Here is a 23,420-nt window from a genome sequence, read left to right on the forward strand (position 1 = left end):
AGTGAATAGAATTTACCAGGTCAGTCTCTGGCTCCATCACACTAGGGGGCGATATGCACCTCGGTTCGCAACTCGCCATAAAACGAAGAAGAAGAAGACGTTTAAAGTTTGCATCTCACACATCCTCCGATCTGCATCGCAAACCCCACACCAACGAAATGACTTTTTAAAAGCTTTCATCTTCAAATCATCAGAGAAACTCCCACAACAAGAGAAAGGGAGAGAGAGAAACCAACTAAAGTCAGGTATTTAGTCTTGCGTTATGCTCCTTTTCCAGAAAGGTGTTTATAGTCTTGGTGGTTCTTAATAGTTAACGTTAGTTGGTTAAAAGCGAATTTTGCCATTATTTTATCTAAATTCCTTTATTTCCTCGCTTTCTATCTTTTCTCTTTTTTTGTTGCGATATATTGTACATTTCGCTGTTTTAATATTAGATTAGTCAGTAAATCCCCTATATAACCACGCTGATTTTCTTTGTTTTGCCTCACAGAAGAGGTGAGTTTATAGAAGCGCGTTCCCGCCACTGATTAAATAATAAATAAATACAATGTCAAAAATATTGAGTCAGAAATGCGAGTTATAAAGTCTCAATTCTGACTTCTAAACTATTCTACATCACAAGTAGTTATAATTCCCTTTCTTAGTAAATAAGTAATTAAAGAGTCCGCTCAGACGAGCAGGAGAAGTCATTGTCATATTTATTTATTTTGTTAAGTTAGCTGCAAGTTAATTCTTTATATTCATAATTAATAATAACTTGTTATTATTAATCGTTAATATTCACAAATTGAGCTAATTTCGCTACACTAATATATTATAATTATAAATTATTATAGTGTTTTAGACAATTTGTAATTAGCTTTGTGATGTTTAGGTGTACTAGCAATGCTTTTTGGAGTAAACTTTTTAATAATTACATTTTGCAGATGCCAGTTTCATAAACGGTTTATGTCGTTTTGTGTGATTGTAAAATTCACCGTACACAGATTCAGCCACATTTTATTGCATTATTTCTGTGTTTGGGAAAACTTTGCTGATAAATCAATCACATGCAGAATTTCAATGATCTCTTACAGCAGTATTTTTTGATGTTTAGTAATAATTAAGTGGTAGTTCACCTAAAAAATTTAAATTGTCATCATTAACTTGCAACCTGCATGTCTTTCTTAGATGTTGAACCCAAAACAGGATATTTTAAAGACAGTAAAGTTTATATGTAAGTCAGTGGTTTCAGGTTTCCAGCTTAACTTTAAAGCAACAATTCATTCTGTGTGTGTGTGTGTGTGTGTGTGTGTGTGTGTGTGTGTGTGTGTGTGTGTGTGTTTTAAGATGAACAACTAGGTCACACTAGGTCAGTCTGGAAAGATCCGACTGCATCTCTTGACTTCTCGCCTTTATTCTTCATATGTTGGGTCTGTTTCAGAGTTAAACAGGTATGTTGATTTCCTTCATTATTAGCTCATATTCCTGCTGTCTCGATATTGAAGTGTATTTTCGTTTTCTGTGTTGTGTGTCATATTTTAGTTAGCAGCACATTCCTTTTCAAGATTGATTTTGGCTAGTCTGGAAAGTTTACTTAAATGTGCTGTATGTTCATTTCTGACTCTACTAAAGTACTGTAGTATGTTTGCAAATGTTTAAGAGATATCCAAAGTTAAAGGGAGAGTTTAAAAAGTGTATAATTTAATACATTTAATAATACGATGATATTAATAACAAATGGGGGCGGCACGATGGCTCAGTGGTTAGCATTGTGGCCTCACAGCCAGAAGGTCGCTGGTTTGAGTCCCAGCTGGGTCAGTTGGTATTTCTGTGTGGAGTTTGTATGTGCTCCCTGTGTTGGCGTGGGTTTCCTCTTGGTCCATCTATAGTCCAAACACGTGCGCTATAGGAGAAGGCTTTGTTTAGAAACTTTGCCGTGTGAAAGCGTACCGCACCAAGAGCAAAGAGCAACAATGTAACAATAGTAATCTCTGTTTCCGAACAAATTAATCGATTCACAGGTGTGAAAGCCGAACACTTTTCAAAATAAAAAAGATTTTGGTTTAGCTGAAAAAAAGAAGCTCAAAGTTGGAAACAGTTTGAGAGTGAGTAAATAGTTAACATGTTTTCATTTTTTAACTCTCCCTTTAACTTTGAATGTCTCTTAAACATTTGCAAACATACATTTCTTCATTTCTTTTCAGCTTAGTCCCTTTTTTATCAGGGGTCGCCACAGCGGAATAAACCACCCATTTGCACACATACTATAATATTTTTGTTGTTAGTAGAGTCAGAAATTTTATGGCTACCCAAAAACAAATTTGAAAAGCAATGTGCTGCCAACTAAAATATGCACACAAAATGAGTTTTCATGCTCAATGAGGACAATCTCTTGTCACACTCGGGGCCCTATCATACACCCTATGTATTTGCTAGCTTGGCACAAGAGTCGTTTTGACGTTTTGCAGCACACTGTTTTAATAGCAAATGCATTTGCGCTCATATGTGCGCCAATAGGCATTCAGGTCTAAAAAAGGAGGCGTGTTGAGGCACATTACTATTTTGAGAAACTATAATAGACTGTTTAATTGACCAGATCAAAGCTAGTCTAAAGTCCAGCACAGAGCGCGTTAGTTGTGCGCCACGCTTTGACAGTGCTTAATACATACAGGGTGTACAGCAACACACAAATATCTTTACAAATGAAAAAGAATTAAAATATTACAAAACATTATTTTTAGCCTACATAAATATAAAAACCACTGCCTCCATGCTTTCTTCATCTCAGGGGGCTTTTTCAGTTTATTCATAACAATTTGCTTTTGTATTATGTTGTTGTTGTTATTATTAGTATTATTATCAGCAGTACTATTTATTATATCCATATTTATATTTGTTTTATTAAAACAAGCTTAGATTTGTCCACCTGTCAGGTTTTAGACCATATGGGGCACAGCATGTGTTTTTGGATATAACTTGTTTTTTGAACACACTTCGGTATTATTGTTCATTTATTTGTTTGCTGGAAATTAGAACTAAATTTAGAAACAGTTTTGAAACAAATCTTTGTGCTTAATAAACAAAAGGAATTATGTGGGCTAATGGATGTCTGCGTACAACATGTTTCCCTATCTACAAGAGTGAAAGTAAATAATAAAGAGGCTCATCTCTCATTCTCGTGCTGCAGATGCTCTGTTTAACTGTTTTCTCGCTAGTAAAGCGTTCAGTTTTTCCACTTACAAAGTCGTCATGTAAATAGCAAATGCACCATGGCGTGACGCAACTGACTCTTAAAGTGAATGGGAGATGAGACTCTGATTGGTTTATTCTCAAAACACACCTATAACTCATTAAGAGAATAAGCACAACCCTGTTAGATCATGCGCCACGGCGCAAAGCGGATTTTTCCATCCTTAAAATAGCAAAAGTGCATTTAGACATGCCCTCAATGCTTTTGCGCTTTGCACTTTGTGCATGGATCATCAAAATAGAGCCATCAGTGTGCCCCAATGTGTAGTGAACCAAGCTCAACAATGCCCGAATTTGTGCACAACCTACTGATCACACTCATAAACAACCTGGAGACTCATAAAATACCATGAAAATATGCAGTTTCTTACCTTTCCTTCAGGTCTGATGGAGGAGACACGCCATAATGTCAAAACAAAAGAGAAAACTGGCTCACTGAAGAGAAAAGACAAAACATGTTTGACCTGCACTCAGTGTGGAAAGAGTCTGAGCTGCAAACTGAGTCTCAGAAATCACATGTTGATCCACACTGGAGAGAAAACACACAAATGTGATCAATGCAGCAAAACATTTTTGAGGGCTTCAGAGTTGAAGAGCCATCTTACAGTTCACACAAAGGAGAAACCTTATTCCTGTTCATTGTGTGAAAAGAGATTTACATGTCAGTCAAGTTTGAAAACACATCAGAAGATCCACACTGGTGTGAAAGAGTATGTGTGCTCTGAGTGTGAGAAGACTTTTATTAGAGCTGAACAACTGAAACGGCACCAGAGGATTCACACTGGAGAGAAACCGTTCTCATGTGTCCAGTGCGGGACGAGTTTCAGACATTCATCAGCTCTTAATCTACACATGTTGATTCACACTGGAGAGAAAACGCACAAATGTGATCAATGCGACAAAACATTTTTGAGGGCTTTAGATCTGAAGATCCATCTTAGAGTTCACACAAAGGAGAAAACTTATCCATGTTCATTGTGTGAAAAGACATTTAAATACCAGCAAAGTTTAAAAAACCATCAGAAGATCCACACTGGTGTGAGAGAGTATATGTGCTTTGAGTGTAAGAAGACTTTTATTAAAGCTGAACAACTGAAACAGCATCAGAGAATTCACACTGGAGAGAAACCGTACGTGTGTTCACACTGTGGCAAGTCATTCAGTCTGTTAGGAAACCTGAATGCGCATCAGAGGATCCACACTGGAGAGAAACCGTACGTGTGTTCACACTGCAACAAGAGATTCAGTCTGTTAGGAACCCTGAAAACACATGAGATGATCCACACTGGAGAGAAACCGTTCACATGTGTTCAGTGTGGGAAGAGTTTCAGACAATCATCAAATCTTAATCTACACATGTTGATTCACACTGGAGAGAAAAAACACACAAATGTCACACAAATGTAATCAATGCGGCAAAACATTTTTGAGGGCTTTAAGTCTTGAAGTCACGCCATGCATTTTAGAATTCTAAACATAGGTTTTTATTAGGGAGGATGCACACACCGGCACTGCAAGTTAGCCCAGCTATGACTCACGACACTGTTCATATTTCTGCCACACCACAGAGCGACATCTGAATAGTTTCACGTTAAATAACATTCGAATATGCGCATCTGGTGTGTGATACTTCCACGTGCACACTGAGACGTTTTCCGTCGACGTTTAATACCTCGTAACTTAATAAAGGGCTTCAATGTGTGCATACCAACGCGCAAAACGGCAGGCGCAAAAGCGTCAATTTTTACAAAAACACCTCATGCTCGTTTTTTTGTTTTGACTCATGGCGTCAAAACCTTCTCCACCAATCAGATTGCCACTTTTGCTCACGTGCACGGAGCTGCTGATGTTACCGTAAACAGCACTTGGAGGCGCTCGAGCGCAAAACTGTCAATGCGAGCGCACATTGAAGAAGATGCCCAGCGGTTATATGAACTTGGAGCTGCTTATTGCACTGGTGAACAATAATCATTTCTTCATCGCTAGAGCTGGAGCTGCTGCTTGAACCATCCATGCTTGTTCGAGTCACCAGTAACTTTATAAACAAAAGTGTGAACTTCCTCTCCTCCTCTACTTCTGTGTTATAAGCGGGTGTCAGAAGCTTAATATTTTGCAGCGCCATCTATCGTCAAAAGAGTGATTTAGCATACTCTTCTGCTTGACACCAGTGAAAAGCGCTTGGGTTTGAACACTGAAAAACGTCTCGTAAAACGCTGCCGATAAACACAAACGAAAAACGTCCCGGTGTGTAGGAGCCTTTAGACTTTGCCACAATTTTACTGCAATATGCACTGCATAACGGGTATTTTTAGTACTTTTACAGTAACTTCCTGTATATTAAGAATTTGCTGTATTCTACTGTAAGTCAAAGCAGTACTGCAACTGTAAAAAGATGAATGACTTGTGAATGTTAATCAGTGTTGTTTTATTCCACGGGTTAAAGTTATGGCAAGCCGTTTTTACATTTATCCTATAACCCATACTAGTATCTATTTTCATTTTACTAGTGCTTATTATTCAGATACTAGTGTCTATTCATTAAATACTAGTATGTTTTTTTTATATGTATACTAGTGATTACTCAGACACTATTTTTTTTTTATTATAAACTAATACTCATTCATTAGATATTTAATAGATACTAGTATCGAGAGCTGGAGGATATAAAAAAGTTTATATCACAATTTATATTTCTTAATTTTAGTCGATACAATATAATTTGGAGATCGGTATAGACAATATTGAAAAGCCAGAAAAAAACTGCCAAGAATAAAAACTGAATTTGCAAAGTCTATAATACTGCAAGGCTCTTACAGCCTTGTTTTGCACAAAAAAAAATTGTTAACTTTTTATTTGTATTTAGCCTTTACAAACAAGAAACGTTAAATAAACTGTCAAATAAATAAAACTCTCAGACTCATATATATATATATATATATATATATATATATATATATATATATATATATATATATATATATATATATATATATATATATATATATATATATATATAGATTGATAGATAGATAGATAGATAGTTAGTTTGTTAATTTTTATTTTTGTAACTGCTAAATTTTTAACAATCAAAATAATACCAAAATCTCAAAATTACGACATCCACAACAGGTAGAAAAAGAATAAAAATAATGATAATAAAAAAATCAAAAAGAGTACAGGCTACATGAATATTTGCAATAGAAAAGAGTTCTTTGAGTATATTTAGAGTTCTGGTTGCTTTTCATCTTGAACGTCCTTAAAGGGTTCAATCTGTCTTTATATCTGTGTAGAATTACTCAATTAAATTAAAAAGGTTTAACATAAAATAGTTCTTATATTTTTTATGTAGTCTATTTATATCAACTAATTTGTTCATTTTCTGCCGCTTTTTCTGGGCTGGGACGCGGATCGTTTTTATTCTAAAACGCTGTTTTGAATCTAAAGCGCTCCAGTGTAAACGGGGCCTCGCTCTGGAAGTCCCAGAAGTCATTGCGACTGGAGGTGGGAAGCGCAGCATTTTATTTAGATTTATTATTAAAGTTCAGTGATATGATTTATTTACCTCAGGAGTTTCCCTAAATAAAACTGTAAACATTACCATGAACAACTTAATAAAGGAATAAATACATTAAGGGTGTTTGTTTGCTGAAATTCATATTAAAATCTGTTTTATTTATATTGTGCAGAGTATATTTATAATGTTTTATGCAGAGTATATATTTTGAAAAGGGGAAAAACAATACATGTTTGTATAAATGCTGTTATGTTTAAATAATTTACCATTTAAAACAAGGTCATGTGACCATCAGGAAGAACACAGCATCTCATTTCTCAATGGACGCGTTCTCTGTGTTGTTGGAATTGAGAAACAGCCACAGTCTCTCCAGCGTTTCCTGGGTCTTCCCCGAGGCCTCCTCCCGGTGGGACATGCCTAAAAACACCTCCCAAGGTAGGCATCCGAAACAGATGCCCGAGCCACCTCAGCTGACTTTTCTCAATGTGGAGGAGCAGCGGCTTTACTCCGAGCTCCTCCCGGGTGTCAGAGCACCTCACCCTGTCTATAAGCGTGCACCCTGCCACCCTTCGAAGAAAACTCATTTCGGCCGCTTGTATCTGAGATCTTGTCCTTTCAGTTATGACCCAAAGCTCATGACCATAGGTGAGATTAGGAATGTAGATTGACTGGTAAATCGAAAGCGTTGCCTTTCAGCTCAGCTTTTTCTTTACCACAACGGACCGGTACATCAACCGCATTACTGCTGCCACTGCACCAATCCGCCTGTCAACCTCACGTTCCATCCTTCCCTCACTCATGAACAAAATCCCAAGATACTTGAACTCCTCCACCTGGGGTAAGGACTTTCCTCCCACCTGGAGTTGGAAAACCACTTTTTTTCGGTGGAGTACCATGGCCTCGGACTATATAGACTAATATTTTATATTATTTTTTTATAACACTTTCATTATTTAACAGATTTAATATCTCTATTAATCACAGTCCTTCTATTTCATCAGCTTTGCAATAACCTGATTCCTGGTAAATATGTTTGTGAATTTTATTTTGTAAGTTTGCACGAGTGCTATATGCCAGCATGCAGCGAGTGTGTGTATGTGAGTGTTAATTTAGGTGTTTAAGCGAGGATCGAGTACATGTAAGAATCGAGTTGTATGTGCATCAAGTTTATATGTATATGCGCAAGTTTTGAACATTCAATAGTATAGGTGTATATGCGAGTAATTTATAGGTGTATATGCACGTGTTATGTATGTATTGATGAGCAAAGTTTGATTTAAATCCTACACGGCGCCTCATAGCCATCTGGTTTGAAGCTGCAGAGCACTGAAATTATAAGTTTATCGAAACTTAAAAAGCCGAACCACTTCCACCCCACTGCATTAGTCTTTCCTCTCTCTTCAACTATTTCGTCAGCATTCTTACTTGTTTATTTTCATCTGTATTCAGGGCACTCATTTTGTAGCTAAAACTTTCTGTGATGGAGCTAAACCAACTGCAGAGTGCTGTTAGTGTGTCTGTGATATACGTCATAATGCAAGTGCCGTCACGCTCTTATTGACGGCTGAGCACTGACCGTAACTCAGTGACAACTGATGCAACGTATAAGATTTTATATATACAATAATATACATATATGTATGCAAATTTATATCGAAATACCAGAATTGGGTTTAGAAATCATATCACCGCTATTGAAAAATAAATCTATTGCGTTTTTTTTTTTTTTTTTTTTTTTTTTTTTTTTTTTTTATTATTATTATTATTATTATTATTTTTTTAATTAATTTTTTTTTTTTTTTTATTGATATCGAATTATTGTCCGGCCCTACTAGTATAAAATGAATGGGTACTAGTATCTATTTAATAAGTACTAGTACCTGATAATTAACTACTAGTATTTCAAAATATGCACTAGTCCCAGCTGGAATACACACTAACCAAAACTGAATGGTTGATATCTCAATAACAGATCCCCATAGAAATCAATGAAATTTAAAAATAATGTTTTACTAGCAACAACAGTTACAAGTCACTATTAAAATAAGCACTAGTATCTTATAAACAAGACTTGTATCTATTTAATAAGTACTAGTATCTTTGTGCACTTAAATCAGGTTGATTTTGTACATTAACATAATGGATGTCCATACAACAGTGGATATTAATGTGTATCCTGTCATATTTGCCATTCAATTTGTACGTACATTGTGAGCAATAGTGAGAGAGAGTGGCTCTGACACGCAAATGGGAACAGTGGGTGGGGAGAACTAGCTCATTTGCATTAAAGACACTGGCAACAAAAACAGCTACAGTGTCTTAACAGCTCAAATTTCCCACATTCATAAAGATATAAATAATCTGATGGGTATTTTGAGCTGAAACTTTACAGATACATTCAGGAGACACAAAAGACTTTAAAAAAAAAAAAAAAAAAAAAAAGACCTAATCTTGGTAAAAGGGGTAAAATAGCCCTTTAAAAGTAATGTTTGTAGTATTAGTGTACTTTGCTTATAGAATGAAGCTAAAATAGCACCGATTAATCATGATTTATTGATAATTGATTTAAAGCGCAGTTTCTTACTTATTTCAGGCCTGATGGAGGAGACAAAAGAGAAAACTGGCTCACTAAAGGGAAAAGCTGAAACATGTTTGACCTGCACTCAGTGTGGAAAGAGTCTGGGCAGCAAACAGAGTCTCAGGAATCACATGATGATGCACACTGGAGAGAAACCGTTCACATGTGCTCAGTGCGGGACGAGTTTCAGACATGCGTCAGCCCTTAATCAGCATATGTTGATCCACACTGGAGTGAAACCGTTCAAATGTGCTCAGTGTGGGACGAATTTTAGATGTATGTCAGCCCTTAAACAGCACATGAAGATCCACACTGGAGAGAAACCGTTCACATGTGTTCAGTGCGGGAAGAGTTTTAGACAATCAGCAGCCCTTGGTGAACACATGAAGATTCACACTGGAGAGAAACCGTTCACATGTGTTCAGTGCAGAAAGAGTTTCAGACAGTTATCAGCCCTTAATAAACACATGTTGATCCACACTGGAGAGAAACCCTTCACATGTGCTCAGTGTGGGATGAGTTTCAGACAATCATCACACCTTAATCAACACATGTTAATCCACACTGGAGAGAAACCGCTCACATGTGTTCAGTGCGGGACGAGTTTTAGACAATTGTCAGCCCTTAATGACCACATGAAGATCCACACTGGTAAGAAACCGTTCACATGTGTGCAGTGCGGGACTAGTTTCATACAATCATCACACTTTAAAAAACACATGTTGATCCACACTGGAGAGAGAACACACGAATGTGATCAATGCGGCAAAACATTTTTGAGTGTTTCAGATCTGAAGGTCCATCTTAGAGTTCACACAAAGGAGAAACCTTATTCGTGTTCATTGTGTGGGAAGAGATTTAAATATCAGCAAAGTATTAAAAAACATCAGAAGATCCACACTGGTGTGAGAGAGTATATGTGCTTTGAGTGTGAGAAGACTTTTATTACAGCTGGAGAACTGAAACTGCACCAGAGGATTCACACTGGAGAGAAACCGTACGTGTGTTCACACTGCGGCAAGACATTCAGTCAGTTAGGAACCCTGAAAAAACATCAGAGGATCCACACTGGAGAGAAACCTTAAAAAAACAAACAAACACAATATCTCCTCAAACCCCCTCTAAAAAGAAACCCAAATGACTTAAAATCACAGAATGTCAAGAAAATAAATTGTTTATTAATGTTTAGAAATTTTGCATTAACGAGCAGTTGGACAGGTGTACCTAATAAAGTGGCCGGTGATAAAATATGTAAACATTATTAAAGTGTGAAGAAGACATTATATGTACTGAATGCTAAAATGGAATAAAATGTGTCAATTACAGCATTTCCTGCTTGCGCTTTTGTCATATCAGAGTGATACAAACACAACAAGTGTCTTTTTTAATATTTCCTGACGTAAAAATATTATTCATTCTATGAATGATATTTTTTATGAGTCATATGACTCATATTATTGTTAGATTAAGAATTAGCAAATATTACTTTTTTGAAATTATATTACTAAGGAAAATTTCCGAATGTGTGAAAATACTTTACCTCAGTGAGGAGAAATCAAACACAGCCAATTCAAAATACGCCACTTCAGAGCTAGTATTTGAAGGATTCCCTTGCATAATGTGGAGTAATATTATGACTTAGTGATGACAAAACAGCTCACACATCAAGATTTATAAAGCTGAATAAACAGTCCTTCATTTCTCTGCCGCATCCGTGTATTCACTTACGTTATATTAAGCCTATAAAAGCTTAACCAAAGCAAACACTAACCAGATTACATTACAGACATCAATATAAAAGAGAGAATTCGCCTTAGATGTGGCTTTAACTCACCTGTTCTGTAGTGAAATGTTGTTTTCATGTTTGTTGAGGGAAATCGTTCGGTTAAAGACATAAAGGCGCGTCTCAAATCACATAATTATGAACTATTCTGCTCCATTTTTTTATATAAATTATCAGTAGTTCATTCACACCGAAAAATAAAGCACTAACATGATTAAGAGCACTTTAAATAGCCGAATAACACTTATTTATTCAACCGTTAAATAATAAGGGTGTAATTTTGAATACTTCATTCACTTAACGGTCGGTTTTGCTCACGTCACGTCGAAGGGGCGGAGCTATCAGACGCTGATGTTGGATTACTTCATTATTTTATTGTGAACGCAAAATTCCCCCACATAAGGGATTATGGTGCCTCCCGAAAGTAAATGCGGGTGTACTCATGAAAAAGGTGGAAAAAACGAAGACTATAAAAATGAAAGAACACTTAAAGAGGAGATGCAAAGAGGATATCAGGATTTCACAATAAAAGGTTTATTAAAACGTGGTTTAGCTTCAGGGAGACAAATAAAGGTAATTATAAGATTCATTAAGAAAAGTGGATTATACATCAGAATTTAGGAAATCAGTCAGTCTCTTCACACTCCATCACAGTAGGGGGCGATATGCACCCCGGTTCGCAACTCGACATAAAACCAGGAAGAAGAAGACGTTTAAAGTTTGCGTCTCGCGTATCCTCCGAATCTCCGATCTGCATCGCAAACTCCACACCAACGAAATGAATTTTTAAAAGCTTTCATCTTCCAACTATGAAGAAACTGCCACAACAAGAGAAAGAGAGAAAAAGTCCCACTAAACTCAGGTATGTAGTCTTGCGTTATGCTGCTTTTCCAGAAAGGTGTTTATAGTCTTGGTGCTTCTTAATAGTGTGGAGTTGAGAGAGATTTGCCAGTATTTTATATAAAATCCTTTATTTCTTTGCTTTCTTTCATTTCTCTGTTTTATGTTAGATTAGTCAGAAAATCCCCCTCTATAATCACGCTGATTGTCTTTGTTTTGCCTCACAGAAAAGGTGACTATAGAAGCGCGTTCCCGCCACTGATTAAATAATAAATAAATACAATGTCAAAAATATTGAGTCAGAAATGCGAGTTATAAAGTCAAAGAGAGTACAGGCTACATGAATATTTGCAATAGAAAAGAGTTCTTTGAGTATATTCAGAGTTCTGGTTGCTTTTCATCTTGAACGTCCTTTAAGGGTTCAATCTGTCCATTTATATTTGTGTATAATTACCCAATTAAATTAAAAAGGTTTAACATAAAATAGTTCTTATATATTTTATAAAGTCTATTTATATCGACTAATATTTTATATTATTTTTTATAACATATTTTCATTATTTAACAGATTTAATATAATAATCACAGTCCTTCTATTTCATCAGCTTTGCAATAACCAGGTAAATATGTTTGTGAATTTTATTTTGTAAGTTTGCACGAGTGCTATATTCCAGCATGCAGCGAGTGTGTGTATGTGAGTGTTAATTAAGGTGTTTAAGCGAGGATCGAGTACATGTAAGAATCGAGTCGTACATGCATCAAGTTTATATGTATATGCATAAGTTTCATACATGTTTTGAACATTCAATAGTATAGGTGTACATGCGAGTAATTTATAGGTGTATATGCAAATGTTATATATGTGTTGATGAGCAAAGTTTGATTTAAATCCTACATGGCGCCTCATAGCCATCTGGTTTGAAGCTGCAGAGCACTAAAATTATAAGTTTGCATTAGTCTTTCCTCTCTCAAATGTCACACCACGTACACCATCGCAAACGGGCTTACACTGAGTAAACTAATATTGCTACTCCTGAAAAGACCGGTATTGCTATTAACATGATGTATGCATATAATAAGGTACAGTATATGTCAAAAGCATCAGTGCAATATCAGACACCACCCGTGAGAACAGCACAGTTATATCGTTAACAGATTCACTCATGTCAAGCAGTGCGTGCAGGGCCGGTGAGCGGTCAGTGTATCTTTTGGTCACTCAGTTATGTTGAAAAAAAATATATTTTCTTGTGATCACAGGATTTCGTTGAGACATATTTTCCTCACGCTTACATATATATTTTCTTGCTTGTTAGTTTGATTAGTGTTGATTTCAAATGCAATAAATATTTTTGTATAAAACTTGTAGTGATGGTGCTTATAATTGGTGGGTGCGACTAAATTTTGGTTGATGCACCCATATTTTTAAGGGTAGGTGCACCGGTGCTACCAAGCAAAAAGGTTAATTTCGAGTCCTGTGATTTATTAATATTTGATGTAAAATGCAGTTACTTTCTTTTGTTTCAGGTCTAATGGAGGAGACAAAAGAGAAAACTGGCTCACTGAAGAGAAAAAACAAAACATGTTTGACCTGCACTCAGTGTGGAAAGAGTCTGAGCTGCAAAAAGAGTCTCAGGATTCACATGTTGATCCACACTGGAGAGAAACCGTTCACATGTGCTCAGTGCGGGACGAGTTTCAGACATACATCAGCCCTTAATCAGCATATGAAGATTCACACTGGAGAGAAACCGTTCACATGTGTTCAGTGTGGGACGGGTTTTAGACAGTCGTCAACCCTTAATGAACACATGAATATTCACACTGGAGAAAAACCGTTCACATGTGTTCAGTGCGGAAAGAGTTTCAGACATTTATCAGCCCTTAATAAACACATGTTGATCCACACTGGAGAGAAACCCTTCACATGTGCTCTGTGCGGGACGAGTTTCAGACGTTCATCACACCTTAATCAACACATGTTGATCCACACTGGAGAGAAACCGTTCACATGTGCTCAGTGCGGGACGAGTTTTAGACAATCATCAGCCCTTAATGACCACATGAAGATCCACACTGGAGAGAAACCGTTCACATGTGTTCAGTGTGGGACGACTTTCAGACAATCATCAAACCTTAATAAACACATGTTGATTCACACTGGAGAGAAAACACACGAATGTGATCAATGCAGCAAAACATTTTTGAGTGTTTCAGATCTGAAGAGCCATTTTAGAGTTCACACAAAGGAGAAACCTTATTCATGTTCATCGTGTGGGAAGAGATTTAAATATCAGCAAAGTGTAAAAACACATCAGAAGATCCACACTGGTGTGAGAGAGTATGTGTGCTTTGAGTGTCAGAAGACTTTTATTACAGCTGGAGAACTGAAACTGCACCAGAGGATTCACACTGGAGAGAAACCGTACGCGTGTTCACACTGCGGCAAGACATTCAGTCTGTTAGGAACCCTGAAAACACATGAGAGGATTCACACTGGAGAGAAACCATACGTGTGTTCACACTGCGACAAGAGATTTAGTCTGTTAGGAACGCTAAAAAAACATCAGAGGATTCACACTGGAGAGAAACCCTAAAAATTTCACAAAATTGCCTCGAACCCAATCTAAAAAGAAACCCAAATGACTTAAAATCACAGAATGTCAAGAAAATAAACCAATGTTTATTTGTTTTCCATATATATCGCTTGATTTATCAGAAGTTTTTCTCATTATGCTGTATTGTAATTATTTTGCTAAGCTGAATATAATCTTGATGTATATGTGTACAATATCAGCAGCAGTTTTATACTATTACAACATTATTGCATCCAATATTTGTACACTCACCGGCCACTTTATTTGATAGACGGGTTCAACAAGGTACTGAAAATATTCCTTAAGATTTTGCTCCATATTGATGCATTATCTTGCTGGAAGTAGCCATCAGAAGATGAGTACACTGTGCTCATAAAGGAATGGACATGGTCTGCAACAATACTCAGGTAGCCTGTGGCGTTGACATGATGCTCAATTGCTACTAATGGGCTCAAAGTGTGCCAAGAAAATACCCAATGCCAAGAAATGTAGCCTCAGTGTTCATTGAGTTGCTGATAAGAAATTTTGCATTAATGAGCAGTGGGACAGTAATAAAGTGGCCGGTGAATGAATATGTTAACATTAAAGTGTTAAAAGTGTTAAAAAGACATTATATGTACTGAATGCTAAAATGGAATAAAATGTGTCAATTACAGCATTTCCTGCTTGCGCTTTTGTCATATCAGAGTGATACAAACACAACAAGTGTCTTTTTTTAGTATTTCTTGACGTAAAAATATGATTTAAATCTCAGTGATTTTGTGACCCACCGTGCCGATAGAAAGTCGTATTGCAGTGCTACATGTGTGATGTTGTTTATATAACAGTTTAACAGCATAATCATGGTAAAGTTGGTTTTAGATGAGCACATTTGTTGATTGTAATGCTCCCGTATTGTTAACCCAGCTAATTTGAATGTTGAGTCTGAAATGCATTTCAGAATGACTTAAAAACAACATTAACACTATTTGACTGTGAACACTGTTGTACTTTCATAATCATTAGCTGCTGGTTTGATTGTTTGATTCAGAATTAGCAAAAAATATTTTTCTGAGATTATATTATTGAGAATGTAGGAATGTGTGAAAATACTTTACCTCAGTGCATAATAGTGTATAAAAAAGAAAATCACTTTAGAGCTAGTATTTGAAGGATTCCCTTGCATAATGTGGAGTATTATCATGTCTTAGTGATGACAAAACAGCTCACACATCAAGATTTATAAAGCTGAATAAACAGTCCTTCATTTCTCTGCTGCATCCGTGTATTCACTTACGTTATATTAAGCCTATAAAAGCTTAACCAAATAAGCAAACACTAACCAGATTACATTACAGACATCAATATAAAAGAGAGAATTCGCCTTAGATGTGGCTTTAACTTACTTGTTCTGTAGTGAATTGTTGTTTTCATGTTTGTTGAGGGAAATCGTTCGGTTAAAGACATAAAGGCGCGTCTCAAATCACATAATTATGAACTATTCTGCTCCATTTTTTTATATAAATTATCAGTAGTTCATTCACACCGAAAAATAAAAGCACCAACATGATTAAGAGCACTTTAAATAGCCGAATAACACTTATTTATTCAACCGTTAAATAAGGGTGTAATTTTGAATACTTCATTCACTTAACGGTCAGTTTTGCTCACGTCACGTCGAAGGGGCGGAGCTATCAGACACTGATGTTGGATTACTTCATTATTTTATTGTGAACGCAAAATTCCCCCGCATAAGGGATTATGGCACCTTCATCTATCGTGAACGCAAATATCCTCCACGTAAGGGATTATGGCGCCTCCCGATGATAAATGTTGTTGTCCTCATGAAAAAATGGGTGAAAAACACTGAAAGGTGCAATCTGATCCAGTCTGTCCTTCACATTCAGGCTATCATCATCAATAAATGTGCTGAAATTATCTCACATTATTGTCTTTATGAATAACATACCCTTGTAATTTAACATTTGTTAGTAAACTTTATATTTGAACACTTTCTATCTAATGTAGGCATCACTATAATTAAAATACGTTTTATTTAGAAACAAATTTGAGCAATTAAGCACATTCATATCTCGTTAATTAGTTATACATGTTTATTGAAATAAATACATTACAAAACATATTTACAGTTTATATATATGTCACAGTACTGTTTTCATTACGCAAAAATAAAACATCTTCATCTTTACTGTTAAACATGAAGAAAACCCCATTAGAGATGAAGATCTTCAGCAGCAGAAACATCAGATCTGAGATTTGGTCCAAAAACCCAGAATCTGTCGAGGACAAGTAATGGTCCACTGTCCATTTCGGTCCCATCAAGCAGTTTATAATTGACTTAAAAAGTCTCTGACCTGCAGAACAGCAGAAAAAAATACAGTTTCAATATGTTTCTTAAAGCTAAACATAACCATTAGGAGCGACATCAGAACATTTCATTGACTTAAAAATAAAGTTTGTAGTGTGATTTTCTTCATAGCTGACTCACTGAGTGTTTGATTAATGGATATAACCAGTCTGATCTCACGAGGAAAAGTAAGTATTTTTCGTTTTATTAGTTTAGTGGCGAGTTTAGTCGTACGAAAATGTATGCTTTTAAAAAGGAGGCGTGGCACCCAACCCCACCCCTAACCCCAACTGTCATTGGGTGATGAGCCAATCATACTAAATTGTACGAATTAGATCATACTAATTCATACGAAATAGCCACTAAATCAAAGTTACGAATTGCCGTGAGATTGCATTGATAACAGTTTATCATTATTATTTTATTTCTATGGGAAAACTCTTTTCAGAAGCAGCACCTGAGAAAAAAGTGGCCAGTACTAATGAACTTTATGACACTTAAAAATACTAAGAATATCAGAAAGATTAGTATTATTAGTATAGTATATGTAGTTTTATTTTGGGCCTATTTTGATCCCGATAGCAATATTGGTCAATCGCATACAGTACCAGCTATTTTTAGCTTTTATTTGACATACAACAGAACATTTATTTAATAAACTCGGTGTTGCTTGATTTCTATTCTAACTATGCAACATTACACAAGAATAAACAAATGAATCTTGTGTCATGACGCCCATTTCTCATTAACAAATCCCCACAACACTCTTCGTCAGGGGTGGCCAACCCTGTTCCTGGAGAGCCACCTTGCTGCAGATTTCAGTTGCTACCCATATCAAGCACACCTGAACCAATTAATTAGGACTTGAACAGTACTTGATAATTACAGGCAGGTGTGTTTGATATGGGTTGCAACTGAAATCTGCAGGAAGGCAGCTCTCCAGGAACAGGGTTGGCCACCCCTGCTCTACGTCAAGGAAATCGTGCCGAAATCGTGACAATTGTGTGTGATGTGACCAAGGCTTTATTCAAAAGTTGTGTAGCTCATGTATTTCCTCCATGTATTTAAGAAACCACTAGTATCTGCCATTTTATATTATTGCCAACTGCTTTAAACGAATCCCAATTCCGCCAAAATTGCTGCATCCCAAATGAAAACACTAAATCTAAAGAGTTGCTTCATGTTGCACACACTTTATCCAAACATGCAAAACATGTACCTTAGATAATAAACAGTCCTGAACCTCAGGGTTTTGCTCAAATGCTACTTCAGCATCCAGAACCAACACGGGCACTTTCATCAGCTGCTCGAAATGAAGCCTGTGTGCAGAGAGAGAAGAGCACAAATCAAGCTCTGGTATCCACACAATACACAGCCCACAATCAGCAGCATTCTGAGTGTTACTCAAAGACCCAGTTCACCCAAAATATGTGAAAAAACTATTAAAGGCTCCATCCGAAAACTTATCAGCTGACAGTCTGACAGCCATCAAAACTAAAAAACATCTTGTGGGAAATTGTTTGAGATGGCAGTAAAGAGACTGACGTGGTAGTCTTGTTGATGAGCCAGTCTTCATGTCTGGTGTGCAGTTTCTCCAGGTAATCCAGCTCGATCTCTTGTTCCTCTTCTCGAGCACGCCTGTTTAACCTCTCCAGACACATCTGCACAACAACAATCAACATTTATTTACGGTTTAGGATCCATCCATATCTATTTGTCCTTTCTGTTCATCTATCCATCTGTCTGTGCACTTATCAAGCCATTGGTCCATTTATCCATCCATCCATCCATCCATCCATCCATCCATCTATCCGTCCATCCAACTGTTCATTCAACCATTAATTAAACATCCGTACATAATTATAAATCCGTACATCCATCAATTAATCTGTTTGTCCATCCATCCATCCATCCATCTGTCCATCCATCCATCAATTGGTCTATCTGTCCATCCATTTGTTTATTTATCCGTACATCCATCAATTAATCTATCCGTCCATCCATCTATCCGTCCATCCATTAATCTGTCTATCCATCCATTAATCTATCCATCCATCCATCTATCTATCTGTCCATCCATTTGTCTGTCCATCAATTTATCCGACTGTCCATCCATCCATCCATCCATCCCTCCATCAATCCATCCATTTGTCTATGCATCCGTATGTCCATCAATTAATTCATCAGACTGTCCATCCATCCACGTATTAATTTGCCCATCCATTAATCTATCCTTCAATCTATCTATCCGTCCATCCATCTGTTTATCCATCTAACTGTCTGCCTATCAATCAATCCATAAATTTGTCTGTCTGTCTATCCATCCATCCATCCATCAATTGCTCTATCTGTCCATTTGTCTCTGCATCCGTCCATCCATCCATCCATCCATCCATCCATCCATCCATCCATCCACCCATCTATCTCTTAATCCATCCATGTATTAATTTGCTCATCCATCCATCCATCTATCTATCTATCAATCAATCCATAAATGTGTCTGTCTATCCATCCATTCATCCATCCATCAATTGGTCTATCTGTGTCCATTTGTCTCTGCATCCGTCTATCCATCCATCCATCTCTTAATCCATCCATGTATTAATTTGCCCATCCATCCATCCATCCATCCATCCATCCATCCATCCATCCATCTATCTATCTATCTATCTATCTATCTATCTATCTATCTATCTATCTATCAATCAATCTATAAATTTGTCTGTGTCTATCCATCCATCCATCCATCAATTGGTCTATCTGTCTGTCCATTTGTCTCTGCACCCGTCTATCTATCTATCTATCTATCTATCTATCTATCTATCTATCTATCTATCTATCTATCTATCTATCTATCTATCTATCTATCTATCTATCTATCTATCTATCTATCTATCTATCTATCTATCTATCTATCCATTTGTCTTTCAAATGGTTGTAATTATTTGAGTTTCTTCATTCTGTTGAACACAAAACAAGATACGCTGAAGAATGTTGGGTAAAAAGCAGCCATTGACATCCATAATAGGAACTAAAAATACATAGGAAGTCAATGGCAGCTCTCCAGAGTATTGTTTATTTCAGCAGCACATCGATGACAGTGATGTGGCTAAAAAGTATTAAAACCACCATCAGTATGAACGGTAGCAGTGCAGACCTGTGGAGAAGCGCGCAGGTAAATGATGCCCTCCAGCTGAACCCGATGCCCAAACTGCTCAATGAGGAACGAGTGCCAGTCCTGATACACAGCCCACTCGGTGGAGTTTATACAGCCCAGAGCAAACATGTTCAGAGCGAAGACATACCTGAAGAACAACACACACATGGACATGCAACAGGTAAAATGAACAGCTCTGACCATAAAACCCTTGAGTGTGATCAGTGATTGTACCTGTCACTATAGACGGAGCGCTCATACACACGCACCGCTCCTCCTCTAGACCGCAGGAGTGTGTCCGGCAGCGGCTGCAGCTGTGTGCGCAGACGGCTCATGCAGGAGAAGCTCTGGAAGGTGTAGGACCAGCGCTTCGGGTCACGATACATCATCTCCAGCAGGTTACTGGTGCACGGCTGAGGACTGGACGCTGTCTGATGGAGAGTAAACAAACAGCACAAGAGACTTTAAAGTGCAATTTTCTTTCAATGTTTGACGTAAACTCAAATTAAACACGAAGAGAGAGGTTGGTTATGATTTGATGAGAAACTGAAGTATGAGGTGACGTGAATACAACTGCATACAAATACATCCATTTAGGCTTGATAAACTGCAAGCTTAACATGTTTATATCCGTTTTATATCTTCCAAATGCAAGTTCTGTTACTGTTTTAGAGCACACTAGCTAATAGACATCGTAATAACAAACAATATTGACACTAACAAATAAAAAAAAAATTTATTTTAATTTCATGAAACCTTTAATAACTTTCCAAATTTGGGGTTTACGTCTCACAATGATGAGAAATAAGTTGCAATGTCCTTTTTTAATTGTTTTACTCAGGCTTCCATACGGCACTGATTTTAGGACTGTGTTTTCCACTGACCGGAGGTGTTTGGTCCACATTCTGCCATTTGCTGACAGGCTCCGCAATCACATCCCAGTCAGGACAGGCGTTCTGGAGCAGTCGAGCGAAGGTGGACTTCCCGACCGCTTCACACACAAATAAAAAAAAACAACAACAGCACTTTACAATGACAAAACAAGATAATCACAGTACCAATGTTTCAATGTCAACAGCTGGGATTTATTTTCTCAGCTTTACTTGATGAATAAAGATCAGAGGAACTGATTTTTCTGAAATAGAAACCTTCTAAATGACTTTATCAATCCTTTTGATAAATTTAACGCATCCTTGCTAAAAAAAATTCTATTATAAATCATTTACAAAAAACATTTAATTTAGTATAGTACACAGACACACACATTATATATGTTTATATAGTATATTGTGTGTGTGTATACAATATACATTTCACATAATTATTATAGGTGTAATGTTACAAAACCTTTATATTTCAATTAAATGCTGATTTAAAAAAAAAATCTTATCGAATCACAGAAAACATATGGCTTTACAATAACACTGGGAATATTATTATAGTACCGACACATTTACACCAAATAAACTTGCAACTTAGGTGCTCACGAGGGAATTAGTGTAAAATGGCTAACGTTATTCCACAAATTACCTAAAATCAGTAAACGTATCGTTTTAAACATAACATTAGCGTTGTGTCATTTAAGCAGTATGATTTACAAAATAACAACACATCGCTGACGTTACATGAGCAAAACAACGTTACCAATATTTCCTTCGATTGAGACTCGTTTTATGTAATTGTTTGTACTCATGAGGTTCCTCGGTGAACAGAAAAGAGCAGAGCTCGATAAAAGACGCTTTGCCGTTTTCATAATCATCCCTGAGGAAAAATAATATTTACATCTCTAAAAAAACACACGAGACTATTTTGACAAGTTTACATGAGTCAAGCGGCTTAGCCAAAGCGTGTTTCCGGCTGAGGAATGTTTAGTTTCAAAATAAAAGCACTAGGAACTAACCTCGCAACAACGTTGAGTACTTAAATACCACATACATACATAAGTGTATATATATATATATATATATATATATATATATATATATATATATATAAAGTTTGTTTCAGAAGAGATGCTCTTTAAATTCACAATATATATATATATATATATATATATATATATATATATATATATATATATATATATATATATAATTTATTTATTTTTTTAAACAGTAAATAGTCTTGATAGCAAAGATGCTCTTTACATATAAAATAAAAGTCCCTTTTACTGACCTCGCAACAACGTTGAGAATAAAATACCTTAACACAATAACTTTGTAACACTTTAAAATAATAGTTAATGCAACATATCTGAATTATTTTATGCACACATTATATATATATATATATATATATATATATATATATATATATATATATATATATTTTTTTTTTTCCAACAATGTACTATATTATTTAAATAAAATTTTAATGTAGTCTTGACTAATTTTAACCGACATAAGACAAGATGCTTTTTAGATTCAAAATAAAAGTCCCTTTGAAACGCATCAACCTCACGACGTTGAGAGAACAAAAAATCTATCACAATAACTCCTTTCTAACACATTGAAATGATACAATTAATGCAACATGCATTTGAACTATTAAAAACTCATATTGTTGTATTCAAAGTAAATAGTAATCTTGACTATCTTTAACCGATGTAATAACAGAACAAGACGCTCTTGTAAAAATGTTCTAAAATTTATTTTTTAACTACAAATAAAACACACCAGATGTGCCCGTTGTGCTCTAGATATTGCTTTAAAAGTAGATTTATCTACTACATGGGGGGAAAACATTGTAATAATCTTCATTATTGAATATGCATTCACAGAGAAAGGAAAACATATAAAAATGACGTTTGTCTCAACTTACAAAACAACAACAAAAATTAATATTGACATTTCCCCAAATCCTTTACTTCCAAACATTATAAAAGGACGAGACTAAAAACAGCTGATTTAGTTTTACTTTCATAAAAAAACAAACTCTGACATAGTTTCATATCCTAATCCACCAGCAATACATGTCAAAAGTAAAGTTTACAGTGTAATACTGACAATGAAAACTGACAGAAACACACACACACACACACACACAAAGATTTCACAAAGTCTCCTTCTACAAGCTTTGAGGAAGCACAGCTGAGATATTGCAAAGACAATCAGAGTGCAGAAACGGCACTTTCAGGTCCCGAAACGAGAACAGAAGAAACATGACTGTATTAAGGCTGACCAATGTGGCATAAACAGCAATGTCTATCTATCCTTGCTGCCCAGTTTCTCAATGAGGTCCTGCAGGGGTGCCAGCTCTCTGCGGTCGATCAGATTGAACTCCTGAAAACAACAATTAACAGCAGAGTATTGGATGAAACGGCTCAGAAAGTGCCCTTGTACACTACTGGTCAAACATTTTAGATCAGTAAGGTTTG

The 23,420-nt window shown here is 36.2% G+C and overlaps 3 protein-coding genes across 10 annotated transcripts in view; 1 reads left to right on the top strand and 2 right to left on the bottom strand.

Annotated features, from left to right (window-relative positions):
* mob1a (MOB kinase activator 1A) overlaps window positions 1-23,420 on the bottom strand; it is a 111,020-nt gene that overhangs the window by 80,350 nt on the left and 7,250 nt on the right. The window contains 1 exon segment of one of the 2 annotated variants that reach the window (NM_199914.1): window positions 22,672-23,325. The exons of the other annotated variant lie outside the window; for it this stretch is intronic. Within the exon segment in view, the coding sequence (NP_956208.1) occupies window positions 23,248-23,325 (78 nt within the window). The 3' untranslated portion in view covers window positions 22,672-23,247. 2 annotated transcript variants of the gene reach the window in all.
* znf1005 (zinc finger protein 1005) lies at window positions 111-15,339 on the top strand. Of its 6 annotated transcripts, XM_073950448.1 has the most exons (5): window positions 111-245; window positions 1,330-1,433; window positions 3,614-4,445; window positions 9,339-10,407; window positions 13,616-14,654. In XM_073950448.1, the coding sequence occupies exons 3-5, from the start codon at window positions 4,412-4,414 to the stop codon at window positions 14,538-14,540; spliced, it is 2,028 nt and encodes a 675-aa protein (XP_073806549.1). In that variant the 5' UTR covers window positions 111-245; window positions 1,330-1,433; window positions 3,614-4,411; the 3' UTR covers window positions 14,541-14,654.
* On the bottom strand, window positions 16,611-21,918 carry dguok (deoxyguanosine kinase). 2 transcript variants are annotated; one of them, NM_001100091.1, is given in 7 exon segments: window positions 16,611-16,894; window positions 18,107-18,206; window positions 18,433-18,548; window positions 20,045-20,192; window positions 20,279-20,475; window positions 20,929-21,035; window positions 21,689-21,918. In NM_001100091.1, coding segments are annotated over 7 exon segments (810 nt in total). In that variant the 5' UTR covers window positions 21,804-21,918; the 3' UTR covers window positions 16,611-16,867.

The sequence above is a fragment of the Danio rerio genome, chromosome 5, assembly GCF_049306965.1.
Source record: "Danio rerio strain Tuebingen ecotype United States chromosome 5, GRCz12tu, whole genome shotgun sequence".
NCBI classification, from domain to species: domain Eukaryota; kingdom Metazoa; phylum Chordata; class Actinopteri; order Cypriniformes; family Danionidae; genus Danio; species Danio rerio.

Bases quoted from the DNA above. Each gene is read 5' to 3' on its own strand.
- znf1005 (XM_073950448.1), top strand. From the start codon at position 4,412: ATGCGCATCAGAGGATCCACACTGGAGAGAAACC. The intron at 4,446-9,338 runs GTACGTGTGTTC...TACTTATTTCAG, and splicing joins ATCCACACTGGAGAGAAACC to GCCTGATGGAGGAGACAAAA. The intron at 10,408-13,615 runs AAAAAACAAACA...AGAGAAACCGTT, and splicing joins CACACTGGAGAGAAACCTTA to CACATGTGCTCAGTGCGGGA.
- dguok (XM_073949580.1), bottom strand. From the start codon at position 20,433: ATGATGTATCGTGACCCGAAGCGCTGGTCCTACACCTTCCAGAGCTTC. The intron at 18,549-20,044 runs GTCTGCACTGCT...GTTGTTGTGCAG, and splicing joins ACCTGCGCGCTTCTCCACAG to ATGTGTCTGGAGAGGTTAAA. The intron at 16,895-18,106 runs GTACATGTTTTG...GCTGTTCTGCAG, and splicing joins AGGACTGTTTATTATCTAAG to GTCAGAGACTTTTTAAGTCA.